This window comes from Dermacentor variabilis, chromosome 8, assembly GCF_050947875.1.
Source record: "Dermacentor variabilis isolate Ectoservices chromosome 8, ASM5094787v1, whole genome shotgun sequence".
NCBI lineage: Eukaryota > Metazoa > Arthropoda > Arachnida > Ixodida > Ixodidae > Dermacentor > Dermacentor variabilis.
The window spans coordinates 27,817,609-27,840,617 of record NC_134575.1 but is presented as its reverse complement, the minus strand read 5'-3'; the positions used below and the strand labels follow the sequence as shown (position 1 = coordinate 27,840,617).

At 45.1% G+C, this 23,009-nt stretch overlaps 1 protein-coding gene across 1 annotated transcript; it reads left to right on the top strand.

Annotated features, from left to right (window-relative positions):
- Positions 1-3,294: 3,294 nt before the first annotated feature.
- LOC142590976 (zinc carboxypeptidase-like) lies at positions 3,295-21,983 on the top strand. Its single transcript, XM_075703346.1, has 11 exons — positions 3,295-3,438; positions 6,109-6,184; positions 8,744-8,880; positions 10,666-10,753; positions 12,339-12,437; positions 12,978-13,076; positions 14,810-14,920; positions 16,751-16,844; positions 17,735-17,937; positions 19,865-19,949; positions 21,708-21,983. The coding sequence occupies exons 1-11, from the start codon at positions 3,332-3,334 to the stop codon at positions 21,893-21,895; spliced, it is 1,287 nt and encodes a 428-aa protein (XP_075559461.1). The 5' UTR covers positions 3,295-3,331; the 3' UTR covers positions 21,896-21,983.
- Positions 21,984-23,009: the final 1,026 nt, after the last annotated feature.

Sequence of the window (23,009 nt, the reverse complement as noted above, 5' to 3'; positions counted from 1 at the left end):
AAAAAAACGATATTATCGATAGATTGCTCTTACATCGTCACGATGGATTACACATTTTTCTCGCAATAAGAATAAAGGAAGCACGCGCAATCGGGTATTAAGCGCACTCGTTTGCACTATCTGGCTCACCGCTATCGGGCTAATAGATTATATCACCGCCACTAACGCTCGCATTGCACTTTCATCTGAAAGGGCGCCTGCCATTGGAAAATAACGATTCGCCTCAGTAAAACGAAAATTGGTGAGTGAAGTGCGCAGACGAACCGGATCCCGTAAGACTCCGCCGAGTCGGAAGCAACAGTCCACGCCAAGGCCGCCGCTGAAATTTGCAAGATATTTGCACAGAGAATAATAATAATAATAATAATAATAATAATCATCTTCATCATCATTATCAGCCTGTCTACGCCCACTGCAGGGCAAAGGCCTCTCCCATACTTCGCCAACTACCCCGGTCACGTGCTAGTTGGGGCCATGTTGTCCCTGCAAACTTCTTAATCTCATACGCCCTCCTAACTTTCTGCCGCCCCCTGCTACGCTTCCCTTCCCTTAGAATTCAGTTCGTAACCCTTAATGACCATCGATTATCTTCTCTCCTCATTACACGTCCTGCCCTTGCCCATTTTTTTTTTCTTTATTTCAACTAAGATGTCATTAACTCGCGTTTGTTCCCTCACACAATCGGCCCCTTTTCTTATCCGTTAACGTTACACCCATCATTCTTCTTTCCATAGCTCGTTGCGTCGTCCTCAATTTAAGTAGAACCCTTTTCGTAAGCCTCCAGGTTTCTAGCCCACACGTGAGTATTGGTAAGACACAACTGATATGCCCTTTTCTCTTGAGGGATAGTGGCAACCTGCTGTTCATGATCGGAGAGTGCCTGCCAAACGCACCCCAGCCCATTCTTATTCTTCTGAATAGGTAGTATTTAACAGCACTTTTTGGCTTCTATAGAGCACGTTGCCTGCTATCGGGAAGGAGAATCCGGAATGCCCTCAGTGGCACTGCAGTCACGTGCGTGGGGGGAGGGGGGGGGGGTGCGACGCTCATGTAGTGGCGCTGCAAATGGTCCATATTTAGTGTCCTTCGTGTTAGTCGTCTTTCTTTCTCTGTCTCTCTTTTACCTATGGTTAAAAAAATGTAGTGTTATTTTTTAAAGTGATTGTAGGGAAGAAATCCAGGTTTTTTTAGCGTCCGGCAACCGAGAGTTCGGGATTTTTCTCGTAGTTTCACACATGACTGACAGAGGCAGTGGTTTGCTTTTCGACACGTAATTAAGGAAAATTCCGCAGTGGGCTTGTTGGTTCGACGTAATTAACATCGTTGCGCAAGGAGGCGAAGGGACAGGACTTGAGCGAGAAACACCTGAGCACAAACTATCAACTGACTTATCATTCAGAAAACGAGGCATACGTGTAGCCTACTCGCATGCGCAGAGATTATCCTCCCAGCCTACCTGCGGCCTCCATTGTTAGTGATTAACCTAATCTCTTTATGAATAAACATCAAGATGGGCCCACAAGCCTCATGTGTCAGTATGCCGTCTCTTTCGCTCAGCAATAATAAAAAAAGATTAGTTTAATCACTGACAACAGAGGGCGTAGGTAGACTGGGTGGAGCATCTCTGCTCATGCGAGCAGGCTACATGTATGCCTCGTTTTCGGAAAAATCAATCAGTAAATACTTCGTGCTCAGGTGTTTCTCGCTCAAGTCCTGTCCCTTCGCCTCTTTGCGCAACAGTGTTAAGAGGACGCTCTAGCTTCGGGCCCAACTCCGACGCGACCTATTCAAATACATGTAGAATGCAGAAAAAGAAAACGCTTTTCTGAGATAAGCTCTGGATTGATTCTAATGAAATTTATTGCATTCGAGAGACAAAGTTCAGTTCCAGTGACTGCTAGAAAGGGAATTTTGATTTAGGGCCTGCATTTTGTTACAATAATTTTAAAGATTTCGCAAGTTTGAAAAAAAATAAACATACGAAGTTTATAATTTAATAGCTCCGCATCAAGAATAGATATCGTGGTTCTGTAAACGGCATCCATTAGATCATTTAAAGCGAACAAATTCAATATGCGATTCTATATCATACGTGAATTCGTTACGTTGTGTACAAGAGTTCTGCAAAAGCTGTATTGCCATATTACTAAATTTTTGAGATTCATGTGTAACATAGAAATTTTGTCCGCTTTAGATGTGCTATCATATGCAATTCACAGACTTGTGCTATCATTTGTCCTGGCTAAGTTAGGGTTGTGAACTTGACAGTTTCGTTTACTGAAAATTTTCCATTTTTGCCATTAATAAATAAACTGTGACGACTTAAATCAAAAATTCGAAACTAACACTCACTAGTTTTCAAGCTACTCTTTTAAATGCAACAAACCTCGTCAAATTTGGTGCAGTGCTTGTCGAGAAAAACGTTTCCTCCTTTTACGTGTATTTAGATAGGAGCGACCGACCTAAAGCTTCCTCTTAATGGCGCTTTTAGACATATTTATAGACATAAACGTTTCATCGAACAAGCTAAAAAACGAGTCTAAAGGTGTGAGTTATAGACAGATTTACACTCGTGTGCACGTATAAGAGTGTAAATTAGTTTACAGTGTACGGAAGCAATTTAGTGTAATGATACCTGCCGCTATGGTTCAGTGGTTAGAACATTGCGCTGCTGGGCACGAGGACCGGGGTTCGATTCCAAACCCCGGTGGCTGCATTTCGGTGATGGCAATATGATAAAAAAAAATTATCTCTTACTATGATTTAGAAGAGCGGTAAAGAACCCCCAGGTGGGGGTTCTAATCACACCTATCATTCAAACTTGATTTCAACAATGCAGTGTTAAGTGTAACGTGACGTACAACATCTTGCGACGCATGGCAGAAAGCCATAGCAATGCACCTCGATAACTACCCTATCTACGTACCGTGTGAAAAGAAACAAGTACGCGGCACGGCCGGACGATTTCTTTCGCCGATAAAGACACAACCCTCCATCGTCAACAAAAGTCACGTCATTCTAAACAAAGGAACAGAGAAAAAAAAATGGTATGCAATAGAAAGAAGGGAATCAATCCGACCATGGCGCTTCGCGTTCCGTCAGCAGGTTGTCATAAAAAGGCGAAAGATGCAGATATAGCTGGGAGTGACAATGGTTATCACGGGTGGTCATGAGCGAAAGAGCGAAGATAATTTCATAATCGCGACTGATCTAGACAGGCGTGTCTGACTTCGTCCGTGTATATATAAAGGCGAGGCGTTCGCGTGGGACCCTGATTCCCAACGCATCAAAGCGACGTCTTCAAGAAATCCGTGCCCCCAAAGGTGTCAGTATGACACGCTTTCACTTACGCCTAATCGTGTCTTTGCTTCTGGCCACCGTGGGTGGATCGAAGTCACTGCCGGCATCTGAGCTGGCAATGCGTGCTAACTACACTGGGTAAGTCGTTCTTGCTCGAATTACAGTGAAATCTCTCGTTAAACCGTGCCTTGGGGGGTATGCTTGACGGATGTCGAGGATGACTGGCGACAAAGCGTCACTGTGTGCCTTAAACTGGTAAGCGGTGTGTTAGCGTTAGGGTTAGTGTTAGTGAAGCGCGCATGAGGCCCGTCGTCGACCCTCCTCCGACAATGAATAGCCTGGCAACCCTTAGCGCGACTACTCTCCCTTTTTGACGAGGCTACCGCATTCTCGTAATCCAATTCGCAGCCACAATAACTGCGGTGCACTGGCAAGTGTACCGATGAGTTGTCAACGACAGCTTGCATCGACGTCGACATCGCGGCCTCCATGTTGGGGAACTATCACGGCGAGAACAGAATGTGCTCCATAACATGGCTCGTTCATGGTCTATCGTCAGCCGCGAAGGGGAAGGTGGGAATCGAGCCTGAATATGGCGTGCATGCCGTCACGTGGAGGCTCGCCATATTAGTAACCTTTATTATACACAGATCTCATATGCCGATATGAGCCACCATTTCTTAATGAAAGTCACAGGAGAAACAATCGCCGACAAACATAGCAATGTAGCTGTTTTTTACGGCTCCCATCGTCGCGTACTCTTGAAAAGCGCCTTTTTTATGTCGATTTATGTCGATTGCTATGTTTGCCCTGAGCCTCAATTCCAAAATTATCGACTGACCTTTTTGTGTGCGACTGTGGCCATCTTTTCAAAGCCACAACGCTATAATGTCCATCACAATTATCATCGCCATCATCGTGACCTTTTACTGGGCTGATTTTAGTTCATGACAGATGTGCCCATATAGCTGTCTCCAGCCTGCCTTCTACAGCTGTTTCGTACCATCTTTTACCGTATCCGCTCTCTCTCTCTTTTTTTTTTATCCACCAGCGATGTTTATTGACTGCTGAGTACGAGGTCGGCGGTTCGATCTGTCGCTGTGGCAGGAACCAAACGCACTTGTGTAGTGACATTTCACTGCAACTTAAAACGATCCCCAACTGGACCATACTAATGCTCCTCTCCTTTTTCCTTCCCTCACATTAACGCCATATTATGGCGCGTCTTTGGGATAAAGAGCACCATTGTTTGTCATTGTTGACACTATAGCACGCCACTGGCTACCTGCTCGACGACAGGTCTATTTTTTTCCCCTAATTTCTGCCAGGATATCGTCACTGCACCATTTTTATCCAATCTACGCAGCTATTCCTGTCTCTTTCTTTTTTCGCCCTTTGCCGAGCATTTCAGTTGTCGACGGCGTTATGCAGAAACACTGCAAGGGGGTCAGAAAGAGACAGATATTTGATCAGCGTTGGGCGAACAAGAGAAGCTTCAATCCCTAGCGAACAAATCTTGCCTTTGACGAGGAAACTCAGCCTTGACAACGATAAATACTCTTACACAAACAACATTTATAGTCTTTCCAGTGATACACCGCCATGTCTAATCTTTCTGCAAACGAAGTAATCGCCTCCTCCATGTCGTTATCGATCGCAGGAAAGCTGTAACCTCGTGTTTCATGGCGCGCGGCAAAATCCGCGTCTTCCTTGCCCTATAACGAATGACGTTGTAGATGTATGCGTGACCTTTCGTGGCGCTGTCCAGGACAAGGGGGCGCTCCCTGTGCAATACCACCCAAGTCGCCCACCAGACTGCCATCTGTGGATCTATGGTCCACACCTTTGATTCCTGCTGGTCCGCGAATGTTCGAAACTTTCCAGTAACGAATCAAACGCTCCGAAAGTCTATTTAGACAACGCATTTAGTAGACACTATGTTTGTAAATGGGAATATTTTTGGAATAGTTATTCGACATCTTAAACCATCATCAACTAAAGGCGATCAAACATGCATTCAGATCGAATGCGCGTTAACTTTTATCCTGGTGACTGTAGTGGATATAAAACGCGCGATGTTACGTTGCAAGTCGCTCAGGAAGTCATTTTCTTTTTTGGCTAAAGCGCGATCGTTACACCTCACTGCAGAGTACTGAGTACGCGAACAAAATCGTTTGTTCATAACAACTTTATTTGTGCTTTTAATAAATAACGCTTTATAATTGGCCCTGTGATGACAACATCTTGCAAACGTTGCGAGTGTACTAGGATGTCAACAACGTATTACGCTAATGGGGGAAATGGCTGTTCATTAGCTGCGAAATATTAGATAATTGGTTCAATTCCCTTCTGCCAGTATGTTACTAAACTGCATTGAATTGAGTTTCTTTCCATGTTGAATGGTGGAAAGTCCGCGTTAAAGTGAAAATTAATTCACTTGACAGAGGTTCAGACCTCTTTTACAAGGCATATAGTAGGAGAAATCAGTAATGCACTTTCTGACCTTTCCAACCTTATGTGCTCACAAGAAGCGTTAAAAACAAAAATAGCATGCATTTCACTACCAAATATCAAAATTTCAGGCATCAACTATTGTTTCACATGTTCTTCGTTGGAAACAGAGAGACAGAGAGTTCATTGAATTCGGTCTGAGAAAATGAATATTTTCACACCCCAAACATAACAGACTTTACATGTAGTACATATTACTTGCTTCACTCGTATTACGCTGCAAGGCAATCTTTCTAAATATAGATGGAAAGAAAGAAACATGGTCAATAGTCTCGTATCATTTCTCCGCTATCACAGGTACAAACTGGTGTCGGTGACTGCCCCTAACGAGGAGAGCCGGAGCGTGTTATCGTCCCTGGCAGATTCGTTGCAGGTAGGAAACGTCCCATTGCGCGGCATATTACGGCAAGGGTCGAATGTTGCTATCATACTCTCCAAGCCCCACCCTTCACATGCCCACTGGTCTTACGATGGTTTATCTCTCCAGTCAGTGTGATAACTCGGCCACCTCTACGAGCCGACCGGGTGTAAAGCAGTGGTAAAAACAGCGCGTCAGAATAAAAAAAAACAACGTTGGTGTTAGCCGAGTTGTGACATCATTGAATGGTGAGTAAGGGCAACGTATGACAAGCATTGGGAATCGACCACGTATTCAACGGCTCAAAGAGGGCCCGGTCTGTTTATCGCTCGGCGACAGAGCGGCTTGTTTATTTAACTTCGAATTTGTGCCAGAGCGTGGGACAAACACAAAAACGTTAGACGACATCCAGCGGGCCGCAACTACTTCGTTTCGTTGACACATGACCTCTGAGATCTGGTGGCGCGCGATGTTTCCCAGTGCACGTCGCAAACTTTACCAAAGGACGCATTTCGTCCAAAGCCAAACAGCGTCCTTAAGAGAAGCCGCACCTCCCCCCCTCCCCCCGAGGGACCACCCGAGTCTAATTGTTTGGTCCCACGTCAACGCGGGCGACCAGGCATCACCGAACGTCAACGAGGTAGCCCACCACAGTGGGCGACAGCTGTCGAAACAAAAATGTACCAACACGCCAGGAGAATGTTCCCACCACCACACAAAGACCTGAACAGGGCACAAGCAGCGGCCGTACGCCAACTACAAAAACTTTCCCGAACCCGTTTCCCCTCGAACCGATATTCCCGGAAGCGCACAAACAAGACACATGTGAGATATCTAAACAGGACACAGCTACACTCAAACACATGATATGGGAACGTAACGGCCAACGCAAAAGGGAGTTCAACTCCGGGACCCTATCGCTGTGGTGGGCCGCCGCTCTGCGCGCCTTCGACCTCAGCGACCAACATTGGGTGGTCCAGCAGGCCGGCGAGCCGGCGCTGATACAAGATCTCGACGTCACGTCGTGGGAGTCCTGAACATGAGTCACCAAAAGCCTGCAGGACGATTCAATAAAGTTATACTTAACCAAGCTGTAAACTCACATATCAAATTTGTTGGATTTAGATCTCTGACCGATGCATCTTACAGAACTTAGATAACTGGTTTTGATGCTGTGTTGCGTATTTGTAAACTTCGTGCATTAATTTTTTTTTTGCTTACCGATTTTAGGCAATTGTCGCAAAAATATTGAAATCCTAAATCAAAGTTAAGGTCAGTGCAGTTGCTAGGTTTCCCCTTTCTCCCTCAGATGCAATAAATTTCATTCAAATTGGTCTAGCGTTTACCTTGTGGGAACATTTCCGCGTATTTCAGCACGGTAGTCGGAGGGGACCACAATCTAGAGCTTCCTATTAACTGGTGCAGCAATGTATTTTCCAGTAAATTCTAAGCGCGTATTTCGCGAAATTCCTACAATGCACAGAATTTCTATCAAAACTTGTTGCTTCGAACGCCACCTTAGTTCCACGCCCATCACGGTGTTTAAATAATGGAGTTCTACGTGTCAAAAACCACTTTCTGATTATGAGGCACGCCGTAGTGGAGGACTGCGGAAATTTCGACCACCTGGGGTTCTTTAACGTGCACCTAAGTCTAAGTACGCGGGCGTTTTTGCATTTCGACCCCATCGAAATGCGGCCGCCATGGCCGGGATTCGATCCAGCGACCTCGTGCTCAGCAGCTCAACACCATAGCCACAAAGCAACCAGGGCGGGTGTCAACAGCCGTTTCAACACGGCTGTTTCAACAGCCGATGGTATTGTGCTTCTGAGATCAAACGTTCAGATTCGATGCCCAACCCCGACAGCTACATTTAGATTGGGGTGGCATCTAAATGATTTAGGCGCACGCCAAAATAATTTCGTGTAGCCCAAAATTTATCCGGTGCACCGCGCTCGATACCGAGTTACTTCGAGACGTTAATCCCCATACTTACCTGTGATTTTACGTTGACTTCACTTGGGCCGTTGCATGACCCCGTAAGGGCAACGTCCTGTATACGTTTCCCTGAATTTCCCTTCACACAGTGGCAAAGTGGAGGGAACCGCTTCCCCGGTACATGGTAGCGTTTAGGCAGTTGCTTCTTCCTTCATCTCCTTCTTCTAGCAGCATTATACTCTATTGGCGCAAAAAGTATTGAATAATATACCCGGCCTGGATTAAATGTCTAGCAAGTATTGCGCCGGCGCTCAAGAGTTTCATTCTTTCACGCAGTGATCTTTTGATATTGTACACTGTAATTACGGTTGATGTGCTTGTCCCATTGATGCTGTAATTGATATATTGACTTGCATGTACTATATGTACTTGCATATTGATATTGCACTGAGTCAGCTTTTCTTTTCCTTTGTGATGGATCGTCAACTAGCAATATCGGCTATGGATTCAGTTCTTTCTCTTTTTTTCCTTACGAATACGAACGACAATAAGCTGCATTTTGTTCACTTTGATTAGGCAAGCGCGAGCCCTTGTCGAGACACCATTTCAGCTTGCTTGTCTTGTAAATTCGCGCAGCTCGATGTCTGGCGAGAGGCCACCGGCTTCGGCACCCCGGCCCTCGTACTGCTGAAACCTCAACTGGCGGCCGAGTTCTTCGAGACCGCTTCGAAGAAGGGTCTCGCCGTGTCAACAAACTCGCAGGACTTGCAAGAGTGAGTCAACATACTTCCACTTCTCAAAGGGACACTAAAGTGAAAAATGATTTCTTCTGCATCAGTAAATTACCGTTCTACAACACCAAAAACAACACTCTTACAACGATAAGACGTTTGGTTAGCCAGAAAAAGAGCAAGAGCGAAATACGGGTGGCGACGCCTACTTAAGTTCCCGCACCTGGGGGCTGTGACGTCTTGAATTTTGATGGCTTCTTCTAGGGCCTACTAAATATATATAGCGGTGCAGATTGACTACATTGTGTTCTACAGGAACAAAATATTAAACATAGCAAGTTTCTGGAACCTTTATTCAGCCAACGCGGCCCAAATGCGAAAATAACATTTGGAATCCCTGACGTCGCGCTGATGTACGGGCGCTGGGGTTTCGGCGCGAAATTCAAATACTGATACTTGGACCTTGATTTTCTCATCTAATAATCAAACTACTATTTTAAATGACTGCCTGCAGGGTTCTCAAACAATGCTTCATTAGTCTAAACTGATTTATTGTTTCGCTTTAGTTTCCCTTTAAGCTTGAATCGTGACACTAGTCTGCACTCGATTCATATGGCTGTTTTAGCTTTGCGCGGTGTAAGTTAGACCCACCGCGCATGCGCCGTGTCTTCGCCCCACGGCGACAGAGAATGAGCCGAGGAGAGATGTGTTATGTGTTTCGGCATTTCGTCATCGCGTACCGCGCAAAAGCGTACAGTAGCTTAATGATGCAGTGAAGAATCTGGAATGTATAGGGTTGGTCCCGCGTCGCCAGCGTTACTACTGTGGTGCCATCTGGCGGATGCGAATCAAAACACATTCCCGATTGGTATCGTCTCGCTATATACCTAGCACCTTCGAAACAAGCTGACGATCTATGTAATGACAACATTGCTTGAATAAAAACTTAAAGAAAAAGGAGGCTTCAAGAGAAAAAAAAGTTTTCTTTAACCTAGCTCCTTCCTGGAGCCTGGGAGCTGCCATGTTGAATCACGGTAACCTTGATGGATTTATAGGCCGCCGTTCTCAGTGCTATGAGGCACGCATGCGCAGTACGTAGGCCTAACGTATGGCATGTCATGGTAGCGCCTCCGCAAAGCTAAAATACTCCATTTTGCGGCGCGAATTACTGAATATTCTCCAGCGTAGCATTCTATGCTGGTCGTACGTGTGGAAATGATACTTCATATTGTGACTTCATATTGTGTATAGTCATGATCACTGATGTGGTCTAATTTTGTGCTAAATTTAGCGTCATCTGTAGTGCCGCGCTGTTGTCCGTCACGCAGGTACCTGCCCCGTTCTTGTATTATCCAGTATGTCCCTTCTTTTTAACCAGCCGTTTCTTTATTATCTCCCCTTTCCTTCATTCGTTGTAGGCTCTTCCCTCTTTATATATTTCTTATCTCTCCCGTTCTACACTCGTTCTTCGGTCATTACCTTTTTTTCTCTGTACATTTTTTCCCTTGTTAAGCCGGCAGGAGCATAGTTCCCCAGTTGGTAGCAGTTGACAGCTGGCTCTTTCTTTCTCTGTGATTGTTTCTACACATGCAAGCGTAATCTATGGTATTGACACAAATGGGTGATACCATACAGGTGCCTGATTCGTCTGAGTCGTACCATTGACTGACATGAATTACTGAAACACTCTAAATAATAACTTGCACCTGCATATACAAAGCGAAATTGTTATCTGTTATCTGGTCTCTCTGATTTTAATGTTTTCTGTCTCGTACGAGTGACAATTTCGTGCACTAAACTTCTTTTAGTTCTTTTTCTACATCGCAGGCTTCTAGATAATGAACGCAAAGAAGTGCATTTTGCGACATATTCGAAGACCTCAGATCGCTTCGAGAGGTACCTGACGTACCGCGAGGTAGGTTATTGGCATTTTCTCCACATTTTTGTTTTGTTTGTCGAGGGGCAACAACTTTGAATTTGCAGCATGTAAGAAAATCAGTATTGTGACTAGTAGGTGGCAAGAAGGGGGAGGGGGGTGAGGGTGACGCAACAAGTTTTTGTGAAATGAATAACCGTAGAATAGGTATAAACGAGACGAATGGAAACCGAGGGCCCGATTTTTATTAGCCATATCATAAGAAGTCAACAAGGTCATCAAGGACAGCTCAGGGAAAATTGCATGTGTATATCAACTGAATGAAAGAAATGATAACCGCCTGTGCATGCAAATTTTGTGCGGCTAACATATCGTTTTTTATTAAGATTAGTGTTAGTTTATCATTGAAGACCCCGTATATTTGCGCTAACTCTAAGGTCTGTCTAGAATGGCTGTGCAACTACGTGTAGCTAATAAAGGAAGTTCGCAGCTCCAGCGAACACGTACTTACCGTCACGTGCGCGAAAAACGATAAAATATTCAGACCATGCTAGAGTTTTTGCTTTCTTGTAGACTCATCGTTCGCGGATCACCATGTTACCGAAGCCGTGGACAGCAAATGATGATGATAATGTTTATTGGCATACCCTCTTAAAAGGGACGGTGAGAGATAGTCACCTAGTATGCTTAATTTAATGAGTCTTTACTACATCTAACGCCATCTTGTTTTTTGCCGATGTCATCCCGACCTTAGCTTTAACAATTCAGCAGTAGCTAAGTCGATAGCGACATCCTGTGATTCTTTGCTCAACTACAATGCATTTGAAACAGTTTTTTGTGTTGCGTGAGCTTTATAGTTAGTACAAGACATGGGCTGACAAATGGAATAGCACACTGTGGTATAAACGTTATAAACAGGAATAAGGTGTCTCAGAAAGATGGGCAACGTTTCGATAGGAGGACGTATCTTCCTCAAAGGAGATAGGTTCTCCTATCGAAACGTTGGCCAACCTTTCTGAGGCACCTTATCCCTGCTTATAACCTTTATACCATAGAGTTAGCACAGTTAGTTATACTATCTCTGTAGCGTGAGTGATCCCACCGAAGGAAAATTATAAAACGACTGCACTTCAAACAAAATGTCGCCGTGTGTGCTTTACATGTTAGCAATTAGCTGCAATATGGCAGGTCACTGCAGTATTAGATTTGCGAGCTTTCTGGTTAAACTCTGCGCCACCAATGTCGCCACAAGCGTTGTTGCTGCAATGCACCTCTCCGGCAACCCAGTATTCCGCAAACGGTACTACGTTTGCAGACTAGCTAAAACTATTTAATAACGCCTTCAGCGTCACTGACGTGCTGGTACATTTCCGCGTATCTGTCCCGCCATGTTCTTTTGAACCTTCCTTTTGTCCGATAAGAATGTAAGGAGTGCACCGAGAGATCATTTCCCATTATAGTGGTCTTTTTTTCTTTCATTTCTGCACAACCAAACACAATTCGTTAAGTTTGTTTTAAACTTCCGAGAAATAAAAAAACACCGACGCCAGGGGTGCGTCACCACCTGAAAGACACGACACTGACTACATATCCGGCTCCTTGCGCATCTGTGTTCTCTCTGCAGTTCAAAGACGCCCTGCAGCAGTACGCCAAGGAGTACGACCACGTGACCTACACGTCCATTGGTCGGTCGTACGAAGGCAGGGACATCATCGGTGTGCACGTGAGTAAACGCAATCGGAGTACCTGATGTGACGTTGACGGGCACATACCTTGATTTCCTTCCTTCCTTCCTTCCTTCCTCAGTCAAAATTTAAAAGCATGCTGTGCGAATCATTTCTGTAACGTTTTTTGCACCGTAACACTTTGTGGCTGCAAGCGGGTCCCTCGAAATATTTGCTCTAAAGTTATCTTTTGCGAATCTGGCAGTGGGAGCTGTACTGCACACATCGTGACTAAAAAACAAAAACAAAAAGAAGTTAAGTGCCCCTGTTTGATTCGCGGGTGTTCCGCAAAGTGTTCAGGTTTCTGGCATAATCCCCACATTGCAAGAATTCTGGAGCAATTTTCCGCGCTACAAACTTTTAAAAATGTCAGAAAGGAATTAAGGGAAGCAAAAGGTACCCAGTAACCGGGGTGGCCTCCAAGATGGCAACGAACTAAGTTCTTCAGAAATCTGCAAGGGAGAGGAAGATTTATGAAAGTTCCTTTTTTGTGCTTGACAATATGACGAGGCAGCCATGTGTTTTTTTCCTGATCCAAGATCAAGGCCAAGGAGAACCTACCCATCGTGTTTCTCGAATGCGGAATCCACGCCAGAGAATGGATCGCACACGCTACCTGCCTCTACATAATCGATCAGGTGAGTCGACACTGCTATAGAAATTCTACAGATTGACGCTTAGTATTCTGGTTGAGACTGCACACTGATGTCTGATGACTCAGGGGGTAGGATCACATTGTCGGAGACTTCACGTGGACACCGAAGGCTGGAAAGGATAATAGCCGTCTATGCACGTTTACATGATCCTACGTAACGTTGGATCGTAACGGCCACGAACATAGCTTTATGCGCACGATGTAAGCAGCACGCTTGAAGGGGGCTTGAACCACCCATCGGGCTGGGTGAAAAACAGGGGCTTAAATTGTAGCAACTGTGCAGGTGTCCAGGCTTGGTGTTTGGTGCGTCGGAAGCTCCGAAATCGGAAGTTGTGACGACTGTGTTAACAACCAAAATCAAATTGGAACTGAGCGCCACCGTACCGTTCAATAGGCGGAGCGTTCTGGGCATCACTCTCTTCTGCCATAGCCTTTGCAGGGCTCCCCTGCAAGCCGGATCATCATCATCATCATCATCATCATCATCCGGCTTGCGGATTTCCGCAGAATTATTACTTCAAGCCCTGCTCAGACTATGGTGGAAGAGAGTGATATAAGTAATTAATTAGGGGAAAATGAAACATCCACCTAATCGTAGCAATTGCTGCAAAGGAAACCCATACGGGTTCCTCGAAGGAAAAAGTCGAGTGGATGAAGCGAAGGGTCTCTAGCATAGGCTGAGGTGCGCACAGAGAAAGCGCAAAGAGCAGCTGTGACGTCAGAGTGGATCACTGTGGAGATGGAGCACATGCGTACGTGTGGCGTTAGATTGTACGCCAGAAATTGCGTTCGTATAGTTCAGTGCGACCCCGAAGGACAGCTTACCACCGTCAAAAGTGGGAGGTGCGATTGATCATAGAATTGGAAGCAGTGAGGATCATTCACTTCGTTCAGAGTGTAAAGAAGTCAATATATTCTCGTGTATTGCATCATCACAAACATTGTCATCGCGTGCACACCAGCACGGCATCTGCATCACGAAGAAATCGCAGCTTTATAGTGTAGCGTAGTATCTACTACATTCAGGCGCCGTGTCTACTTTTGTGGACGCGATTCGTTTTTGCCAGCTCTGCCAAGTTGTGACCAAGAAAGAGCAGCAAACATTGAGCCTCAGGTGAATTGAACCCCCTGCATGCTCAACGGGCATTAATTTTACTTCCAATTTACCCCGTATACGGCTACAGATGACCACTTTGCCATGCTTGACGGGACTGTCGACGTGTCACGTACCGGCAGCAATATATATAAAAACAAATTCTTACATATATTCTTATTCTTATTCTTACAAATTCTTATATATAGAAAAACAAATTCTAATCCTTACAGTCAACAATAAAATTGTGCATGTGATTGAAATTTTTATGCAAGACGGGGCATTGTTGACTGCACAATAAATATACAATTAATTACTCTCTAATTACGATGACTCACCAAAAAAAGAGAATGCACGAAGAATAGTTCTGCCATTTTGTCTTTTAGGCCGTGTATAGTATCAAGTGCCTCGAAATGAACTTGTGTAAATTTGACACATTCACAGACAGCCCTTCATAATTCGCGCCTGTAGGGACTGCGTTAACGTAATATATCGAATATGAGGTCAGCTTATTTACCATTCAAAAGCACTAACGTCAAACACGCTAAGCGTCAACCTATTATCACAGTGCGCGGGATTAATAACCTTCTTTCTTTGTCTGCATCATGCGTTGCTAACTGCAGCTGGCGACGCATTACGGGAAGGAAGGAGACATCAGCCGGCTGTTGTCCACCTACGAGTGGCGCATCTACCCGGTAGTCAACCCTGACGGCTACGAGTACTCGCACACAACGGTAAGTTACTACAAGAGCCGCTCATAATGGCCCTGCCGTCGCAATGTGTTCAACAGTTTGACCCCCATGCGAACATCTCAACCTCCCATACAGCAAACTGATGGCAATCACAAGTGCAATCTTATGAATCAGTTTGTATGCCAAGATTTACAACAACAAAAAAATTGCTAAGCTTCAGGTCATGCTTTAGGTGTCAGATCATGTTTAGTGAATGTCAAGCAGAGTTAGGTTTGTTCGAATAAGCATGTATAGCGCAGATTGGATCAATTAACTGTTCGAGATCCTCCGAGGAGATGCCGGGGCAGCAGTTTTTTTTTTTTTTTTTTTCAGCAGAGAACGTAGTAGTTAATGCCTTGTCGATCAGATGAATGTGTGAAGCTGTTCAGCTTAACTGTTGCAGGTTGTGCACGTACTATTTTGTTCCGCTACGTTGTTTTCGCGGTATTGTCTTTAATTACCGCGGCTCATCAGTAAAATTCAGATGTTTAGCGGTTCTCTACTAATTGTGTTTATAGTGCATCGCTTTGTTTGCAGTTCTGTTCACAGTTCACTAATAGGCGCAGGAAGCAGTCGGAAGCGAAGCTCCGTTGCTTTCAGCGCCTTCACCTGGTGTCCTACAGCTAAGCCTGTAAAAACGCACCTCGAGGCTCACCTACTGTAAGAACTGCACCTGCAATAGTAATGTGTTGAAAAAAGTGGGGCTGTGCGAATACTCCAAATTTAGAGTATGATCGAATCCAACAGTACTCTACTGTTATTGTTGCACCGGCAGCGCCGAAGAACATGCCATCTGAACGCGCTGTAAAGAGCAGCTACATGTCTTCGGCCCTCATACAAAATTATAGCAACACACATACAAAAAAATTGTGTGAATGTTTCAGACGTGAAGTATACAATGACCTGTGTGAATGTTCTTCTTTTATTTTTATTTTTTGCAAATTTACCAGATCACCTCTTCGCATAAACGGACTGCTGACGGTTAGTCTGAAAGTTTCGTACTCGTTAGAAAACGATAGAATTAAGATTAAGACGCTGGACTGACAGCCAGAGCCTACTGCAATTCTAGCGACAGCGGCAGGCTTACGCGACAGGCACCAATTCTCAGGAATATCGTCTTCCTTGCAATGCACGCAACGTCGTCCTCGTGCTGTGGCGTTGGCCACTGTGGCCTCCGAAATTCACACACAGGAGCCACCCGTTTCAGAGTCTGTGCGGCGCTGCTGATCCTCGACCAGTCATTTTGCCCCTGACCTTGCGGAAAGAGAGAGAGAGAGAGACAAAAGGGGAGGAAAGACAGGGAGGTTAGCCAGTGTAACTGCCGGCTGGCTACCCTGTGCTGGGGAAAGGGGTAAAAGGAATAAAGAGAGAAGAAAAACTGAGAAAAATTAACGCAGTAACGCACTGCTACGCGCTACAACATTCAAAGACGGTCGCACAATTCACAAGCCCTTAGAAACTTCAGCGAAGCCCTTAAGGCCTTGAGTGCCGAAACCCGCTTGGAGCAGTGCCCTATAACTTTTTCTTCTGTGAAGGGGCAACTGTCCAGGTTTTTCGAGCACGAGCACTTTTCTTGGCACATTGTGACGGGGACAGTCACAGAGGAGCTGCTCGATCGTCTCCTCGCAGCCGCAGGTGTCGCAAGTAGGGCTGTCGGCCATTCCAATGCGAAAAGGAAGTTAGCATCGTTAAGTAGAAGAAATTTGCTAGCATTCCATCTAGTTATTTCGCTACATGGTGCTATTATGTAGATAAAATGCACACCTGTGCGTCCTAAACAATAACGGAGAACGTAGATGCATCAATCACGTTTTTTTTCTTTTTTTTTTGCAGGACCGTCTCTGGAGGAAGAACCGATCACACAGTCGCTTCAGCGAGTGCATAGGCGCCGACGCGAACCGAAACTTTGACATTGGCCAGTATTGCAGTGAGTTCCCCCCTCCTTTTTTTAATGCTATTGCATTGAATGCTCATGGCACGCGGCTGTCAAGCCGGCAAGATTTTCACAGGATCAGTCTGAGTTCGCTGCCACGAAGAGCCGATTGTACTCTCAATTCATCTTACCATTTTTTTTTTCGGAAACGCAGCACATACCTTCTCGAAGGGCCACGGATAGTGAAGATCTAAATCAGTTTGCGGAGGTAGATTATATATCTTCGGATATGAAGTTTGGTTCTTGCCTCGAAAAGACAGAGCTTGTTATCGCCGGGTTGATCAAAAAAGAAAGCGTGCACGATCCTTGTTTCCGTGTTTAGTTTCGCCTTCGTGCTTCGTGCGCCGTGGTGGCCTGCTGCCTTTGGTGTTTCTCTGTAAAGCCCGAGGGTGCGTGATCGCATCCCGGCCGCGGCGGCCGTGATGTTGGCGGGGACGAAATGCAGAGAGACATCCGTGCACCGAGCGTTTAGGTGCTCGTTAAAGAACCCCGGGTGGTCGAAAATAATCCGCAGTCCCCCAATATTGCGTGTCTCATGATCATATATCCTCTGTGAACTGTCAGAAAAGTTTGTCTAGTACTTGAGCTTCAGGACTGATGACGCCATTGTAGTGCCAGAGGAGGGGAGTAACCAGCGCCACCTACAGGCACCAACATCACATTTATTTATTTAGTTATTCGTACTTGAGGTAGTCCCACTTACAGCTTGAAATAGGTGGGGCCCACATCGCGCCCCTCTTCGACGGTAAATCAAAGCATCAAAATACCGCAAAAAAATATCGAAGGCCACGCTGTTGCCTACTGCAAGCGCCGGAAGCCATTGCAGGAGCCGGAAGCTTGCCATTGGCCGCCGTGTTTGCAATGCCATCTACGCTTACCTGCAGCCGGGCGCTCCAGCACTGACCCCTGCGAGCCTGCGTACTGTGGGGACGAACCGTTCTCGGAGCCCGAGTCCCGAGCCGTTCGGGGTGCTCTTGGGGCGACCCGAGGTCGCACCGAGTTCTACTTCGCGCTGCATAACTTCGGCCGGCTGTGGATGTTCGCCTACGCCCATAAAACCCAGAAAGTTCCGGAACACGACCAATTGGTGAGTGGCATCGATCTGGGCCAAAAGCGTGGGCGAGTTGGTATGTCATGACATTTTTTTAAACTTGTAGCGCAGCCCAGAACGAGCAGAAGGGAAGGTGGAAGGGGTTAATTAAAAAATTAAATTATGGGGTTTTACGTGCCAAAGCCACTTTCTGATTATCAGGCAGGCTGTAGTGGGGGACTCCGGAAACTTTGACCACCTGGATTTCTTTAACGTGCACCTAAATCTAAGTACACGGGTGTTTTCGCATTTCGCCCCCACCGAAATGCGGCCGCCGTGGCCGGGACTCGATCCCGCGACCTCGTGCTCAGCAGCCCAACACCATAGCCACTGAGCAACCACGGCGGGTGGAAGGGGGTAATGAAAAGGAACGGAGAACAGGGTGAGCTCTAACTTCCGACTTATCCCTTACAAAAATTTGCATATAAAGCCTATAGACAGTCTATAGATGTCTATAGACTGTCTACAGACTTTCTATAAGATATTTTGTAAGGGATGGTTTATTTCGTGACTCAGGAGGCTACTTATACGCTCAGCGATCCATGTGACGTGAAAACATGTTGACATGTTGTCTTTTCATGTCACGTGGATCGCTAAGTGTATAAATAGCCTTCCGAGTCACGAAATAAACCATCGCTTACAAAGTATCTTATAGAAAGTCTGCAGACAGTCTATAGACATCTATAGACTGTCTATAGGCTTTATATGCAAATTTTTGTAAGGGACAAGTCGGAAGTTAGCGCTCACCCTGTTCTCCGTTCCTTTTCATTACCCCTGCCACCTTCCTTCTTGCTCGTTCTGAGCTTCACTACAAGCCTAAAAAAGTCATGATATCTAGGCACCCCTAAGAGTTTGCGACGGTATGCATTTACTAGGTGTTCCTTATTTAGAAGGTCCAAAATGTTCAAAAATTGTTGGTGACAGCGCAATTCTAACCCCTGATCTAAATTACACGATGATGTGGCCATTAGTCCTACCATAAATCAATATGCTTCATTGAATAAGTAACATAATTACCCTAATTAACTCGTTATAGAATTATTTTTGCGGCACGTAATTTAATCTACGAATTGCAACTAGTGAGTTCGCAAGGCGTACCCAGTTGGAACAAATTCTGTGGACTGCACCAATAAAACTTGGCGCTGGGCTAGTTGGTGATGCATTCCTTAAAACTGAAGACTGCACCAGTTTCCAAAGACTAATTTTCATAGACACCTACGAAATGCATTGGCGATCCAGTTACTTCTTTTGAGAAAACTCTGTTTTATGCGCGGAAGCACAGAGGTAACTGGAACACGAGTCTGTTCCAGTTACCTTCGTAACACAGTCAAGGTATTAGGCCGGGCTGGCACAAGAGAACATGAAGATGGATGAAGTCTCGTAGAGTGCCTTAAACTGGTTGGCCAACGTTTCGAAAGGTGGAATGGTCTTCGACAAAGGCGGCCTTTTCATTCTTAGCGTATCGGTACTGTATGGTGTCTCGTAGACATGTGGTGTAGCTGGTGGCGGCAGCGTTAAGAAAATGACACTAATTACCTATATCGCCAGTGCATTTATTCTCACTGATTACGTCGGTTCCTGTTTCGTCCCTTGGAACGGCCGGTGGACAATATTGGTGTAGGTATTTCGTTTCCCCATGGCGTGTACATTTGGCCGAAGCACAATATTCAAATACACAAAATATCTAACGCTCGAACTGAACTATTTCATTCGACAGAAATGCATTGGATTCGCATTCGAACTTGCGGAGATTAGGGCGATGCCAGCGCTGCCGCGATTTCGGAAAGTATTCTAACCACTTGTGTCTAACCACTAGTCTAACCGGTAGTCTAACCACTTTTTTTATTTTATATATGTCTCTACTGCTCCGTTGCATTAGTTACTGCGTTGTGCGCATACTTCCTTTTTTCTCCTTTTGTTCCAGATGAACATCTCTGCGAGAGCAGCTGAGGCCATGAAGAAAATTAGGGGAAATGAATTCGACTATGGGCCTATATCGACGACTCTGTGTGAGTGACAATCCAGGGTGCGACTTATAGCACAGATTTCTTTTTTTTTTTTTGGAAACTGCTCGTGCACAGTTTATAAGGAGCACCTTCGCCAGACGTTCAGTTAAGGGGGAAAATTCAGATATGACAACATGTCGATTTAAATTTAGGCGTGCAACTCTGTTAGCCTGAATTAATACCACAAACCACGCAAGAAAACATGCGCAGGTGACGGGCGCAAACTATCCAAAAGGAGTTCAATGTCTGCGTCGCTTCAGAATACATACGTCGGAGTACTTTCTAGTGCGCTTGTGAAGACGCGTAAGGTCAAATAAAACACTCCATTGAGCAGCAGAGCAATACGAGAAGGAGGTCTTTGAGCTAAAGCGAATGGAAGAGAGAGGGGAGTGATGCGGGAGAGGCAAAGGAAGTTAACCAGGCTGAGCCAACGCCACTTAGCCCGAGTCTGATTTGCTACCCTGCGCTAGGGAAGAAGGAATTGGGAGTGAAAGATGTGTACAGAGAGGGAAAAAATATACTTCGCAGTGTGTGCGTACACACACAAACAAACACGCGCGCACGCGCACACAAGTACACGCTAAAGCGTAGATCGTTCAGTTCGTCGCAAGCGCCCGTATAGGCTGGTGCATTTCAAGAAACACAGGAGCGATTCTCTTTTTTGTTGTTTTGCATTGCACATCGCAGACGCCCGAGGACGGTCCCAGGACCTTGTTTTCTGTAGAAAAGACTTTTCATCTAATTTACCTAAAACTGTCCGAAATGGAAAACCTCTCACCCTCGTATCATGCTTAGTCACACATTAGGAGCTACTACGAGTTTCTTCGGTCCCACAGGCATACATACGTACGTCGGCAAAATAAATGAACTCCCACAGCCTCACTCAGAAAAAAAGAAATATATATATATATATATATATATATATATATATATATATATATATATATATATATATATATGCTTGGGGCTTACTACCAACATTCTAAAGTGGCCCGTATCCGCTATGGAGGATTAGTCAATGATATGCAAACACCCGGTGCCCCAAATGGCTAAATCATAGAAAATTAAGTAAATCAAAGTCGGCTTAATATACAGCGCTATTCCAATAAGAGGTCGATGCGCTTTAAAGATTCCTACCAGCTGACAATGTGAACAGGTTTTACCCAAGATTATATCATTTTTACTGTGAAGAACAGAGATCTGCTGCTTAATCGCACTACTTTAGCATGTCAGCATACATGGTTCATATCAGCCTGCAGGCTGGCACTTGCACGCGGAGCACATATAAGCTTTCGTATCTACGAGCGTATCCTCCCAGGAAACGACTATCTCTGTAAACCTCGTGGGAAGAGGCCAAAGAAACCTTCGCCTAAAAATATATGTTTGATGGGAATGCGTGCAAACATGGGCGGGGTCACGATGAGCAACACACGAACATGCAGTGTTCTCGTTTCGGTAATTTGGTAATTATTATTATCTTTTATTTATACAATACTGCGGACTCGCGGTCCAAGCAGGGTGGTCGATACAAATACAAAAAATAAAAAAGAAGCTGCAACGAAAAAAAAAAAGCTACAGTAATACAGGCTCAGAAAGGTTACTTCACAGTTTAAACACTTGCTTCGATAAGGCAGTTCCATTCACTAATGGTTCCCTGGAAATAATAAAACTTAAATAGGTCTGTGCGAGCAAAATACGGGGTTAGAACACAATGAATACATTTGCTTAATAAAACAATCTGCACTTTTTTTTTTCTTCCAGACCGATCGTCCGGGCACAGCGTCGACTGGGCTTACGAGATCGGAGGCGTCAAGAAGGCCTTCATAGTCGAGCTCGAGCCAACGTGGCGCACTGCCAACCCTAACAAGGGTTTCGTGGTGCCCGTCAGAGACATACTGCCCACGGTCAAGGAGGCGTGGGTGGGCATCAAGGCAGCCGTGGCGCCTTAAAGCCAACCCGCGAGGAGTGCTCGTCACGTAATCGTCCACGACGCTGGTAATCCGTGGCGGGTTTGACGGGGTGGCCTGCAATTCGAAATAAAGACGAGACCTGACGAACGAAAAAAAAAAAAAGCGAGATCGATGGCACTTCCCGCGGTATAGCTGATCCCCATCGACCTCGTTCTTCGTGATATGTTCCGCCGGGGGTGTACATCCTGCTCTAAAAAAAAATTGCGCGCATTTTCTGTCCACGACGCGCACGCACGATTAGCGATTTCCTCGCTTACAGCGGAGTATGGTCAAAGTTGACACGAGGTCACACAGTGGGTCGATAGTAATTCGTAATTCAAAGTAGTTTTTTTTTGTTCTTCAGTTTAGTTGTTGAAATGGTTATTTTCTGGCTTTTTGTGGCGCATCTACTTGTATTTTAGATGTCAAATTTTGCACGGAGGATGCATACCGTATCTGCTATAAGGCATTCTGACGTGCTCCAACACTTTGTTGCAGTTGGCTTTGAACGAAGCATCGAGACATGAATTCTTACCCTTCGCGCGCGTTAAATTTTACTGGCTAAAATATCTTTGAAATGCCATCCCAAGGGCTGGACAGACAGAAGAGCACGCGAAGCCGTTTGATTTTTTTTTTACCAAATAACTTATTTTGTGCTCTGAAAGTACAGAACAAAAACGGTGAGGAAAAAAAAAGAACTGCTTATTAGGCAGCACTTATATAAACATAATAAAGAAACCAACGCACACGCACGTACGTACACGTTCATGTAACATGTGTTCAGTGACATAAACACGTAGAATTCTCTTATCTCTCATAACGTAAGACGCTTTGCGTCGACCGTCCTTTTCTTTTATCTATAATTAGAGTTTTGTGAACATCGGGTCTTGCTACCCAGTATTTGTTATCAGCATCCAAATCTTACTGCTGTGCGTTTCCAATATCCTGAATTCCCTGTGTTATAGCTGCGTCTGTACTTGCTGTTACGAAAAAAGTTCTTTTTTTTTAAAGAAAGGCAAGTTACATCTTTCTCTCACTGCGCAATATTGAAGAACGACAGTGCTCATAAGAGGATATCACAAGCTATCCCCAAAACCAATATTAAAGATATTTA

Excerpts from the sequence above, each read along its gene's own strand:
- LOC142590976 (XM_075703346.1), top strand. The coding sequence starts at position 3,332 with ATGACACGCTTTCACTTACGCCTAATCGTGTCTTTGCTTCTGGCCACC. Across the intron at positions 12,438-12,977 it reads GGGACATCATCGGTGTGCAC|ATCAAGGCCAAGGAGAACCT; the intron begins GTGAGTAAACGC and ends TCCTGATCCAAG. Across the intron at positions 19,950-21,707 it reads GCCTATATCGACGACTCTGT|ACCGATCGTCCGGGCACAGC; the intron begins GTGAGTGACAAT and ends TTTTTCTTCCAG.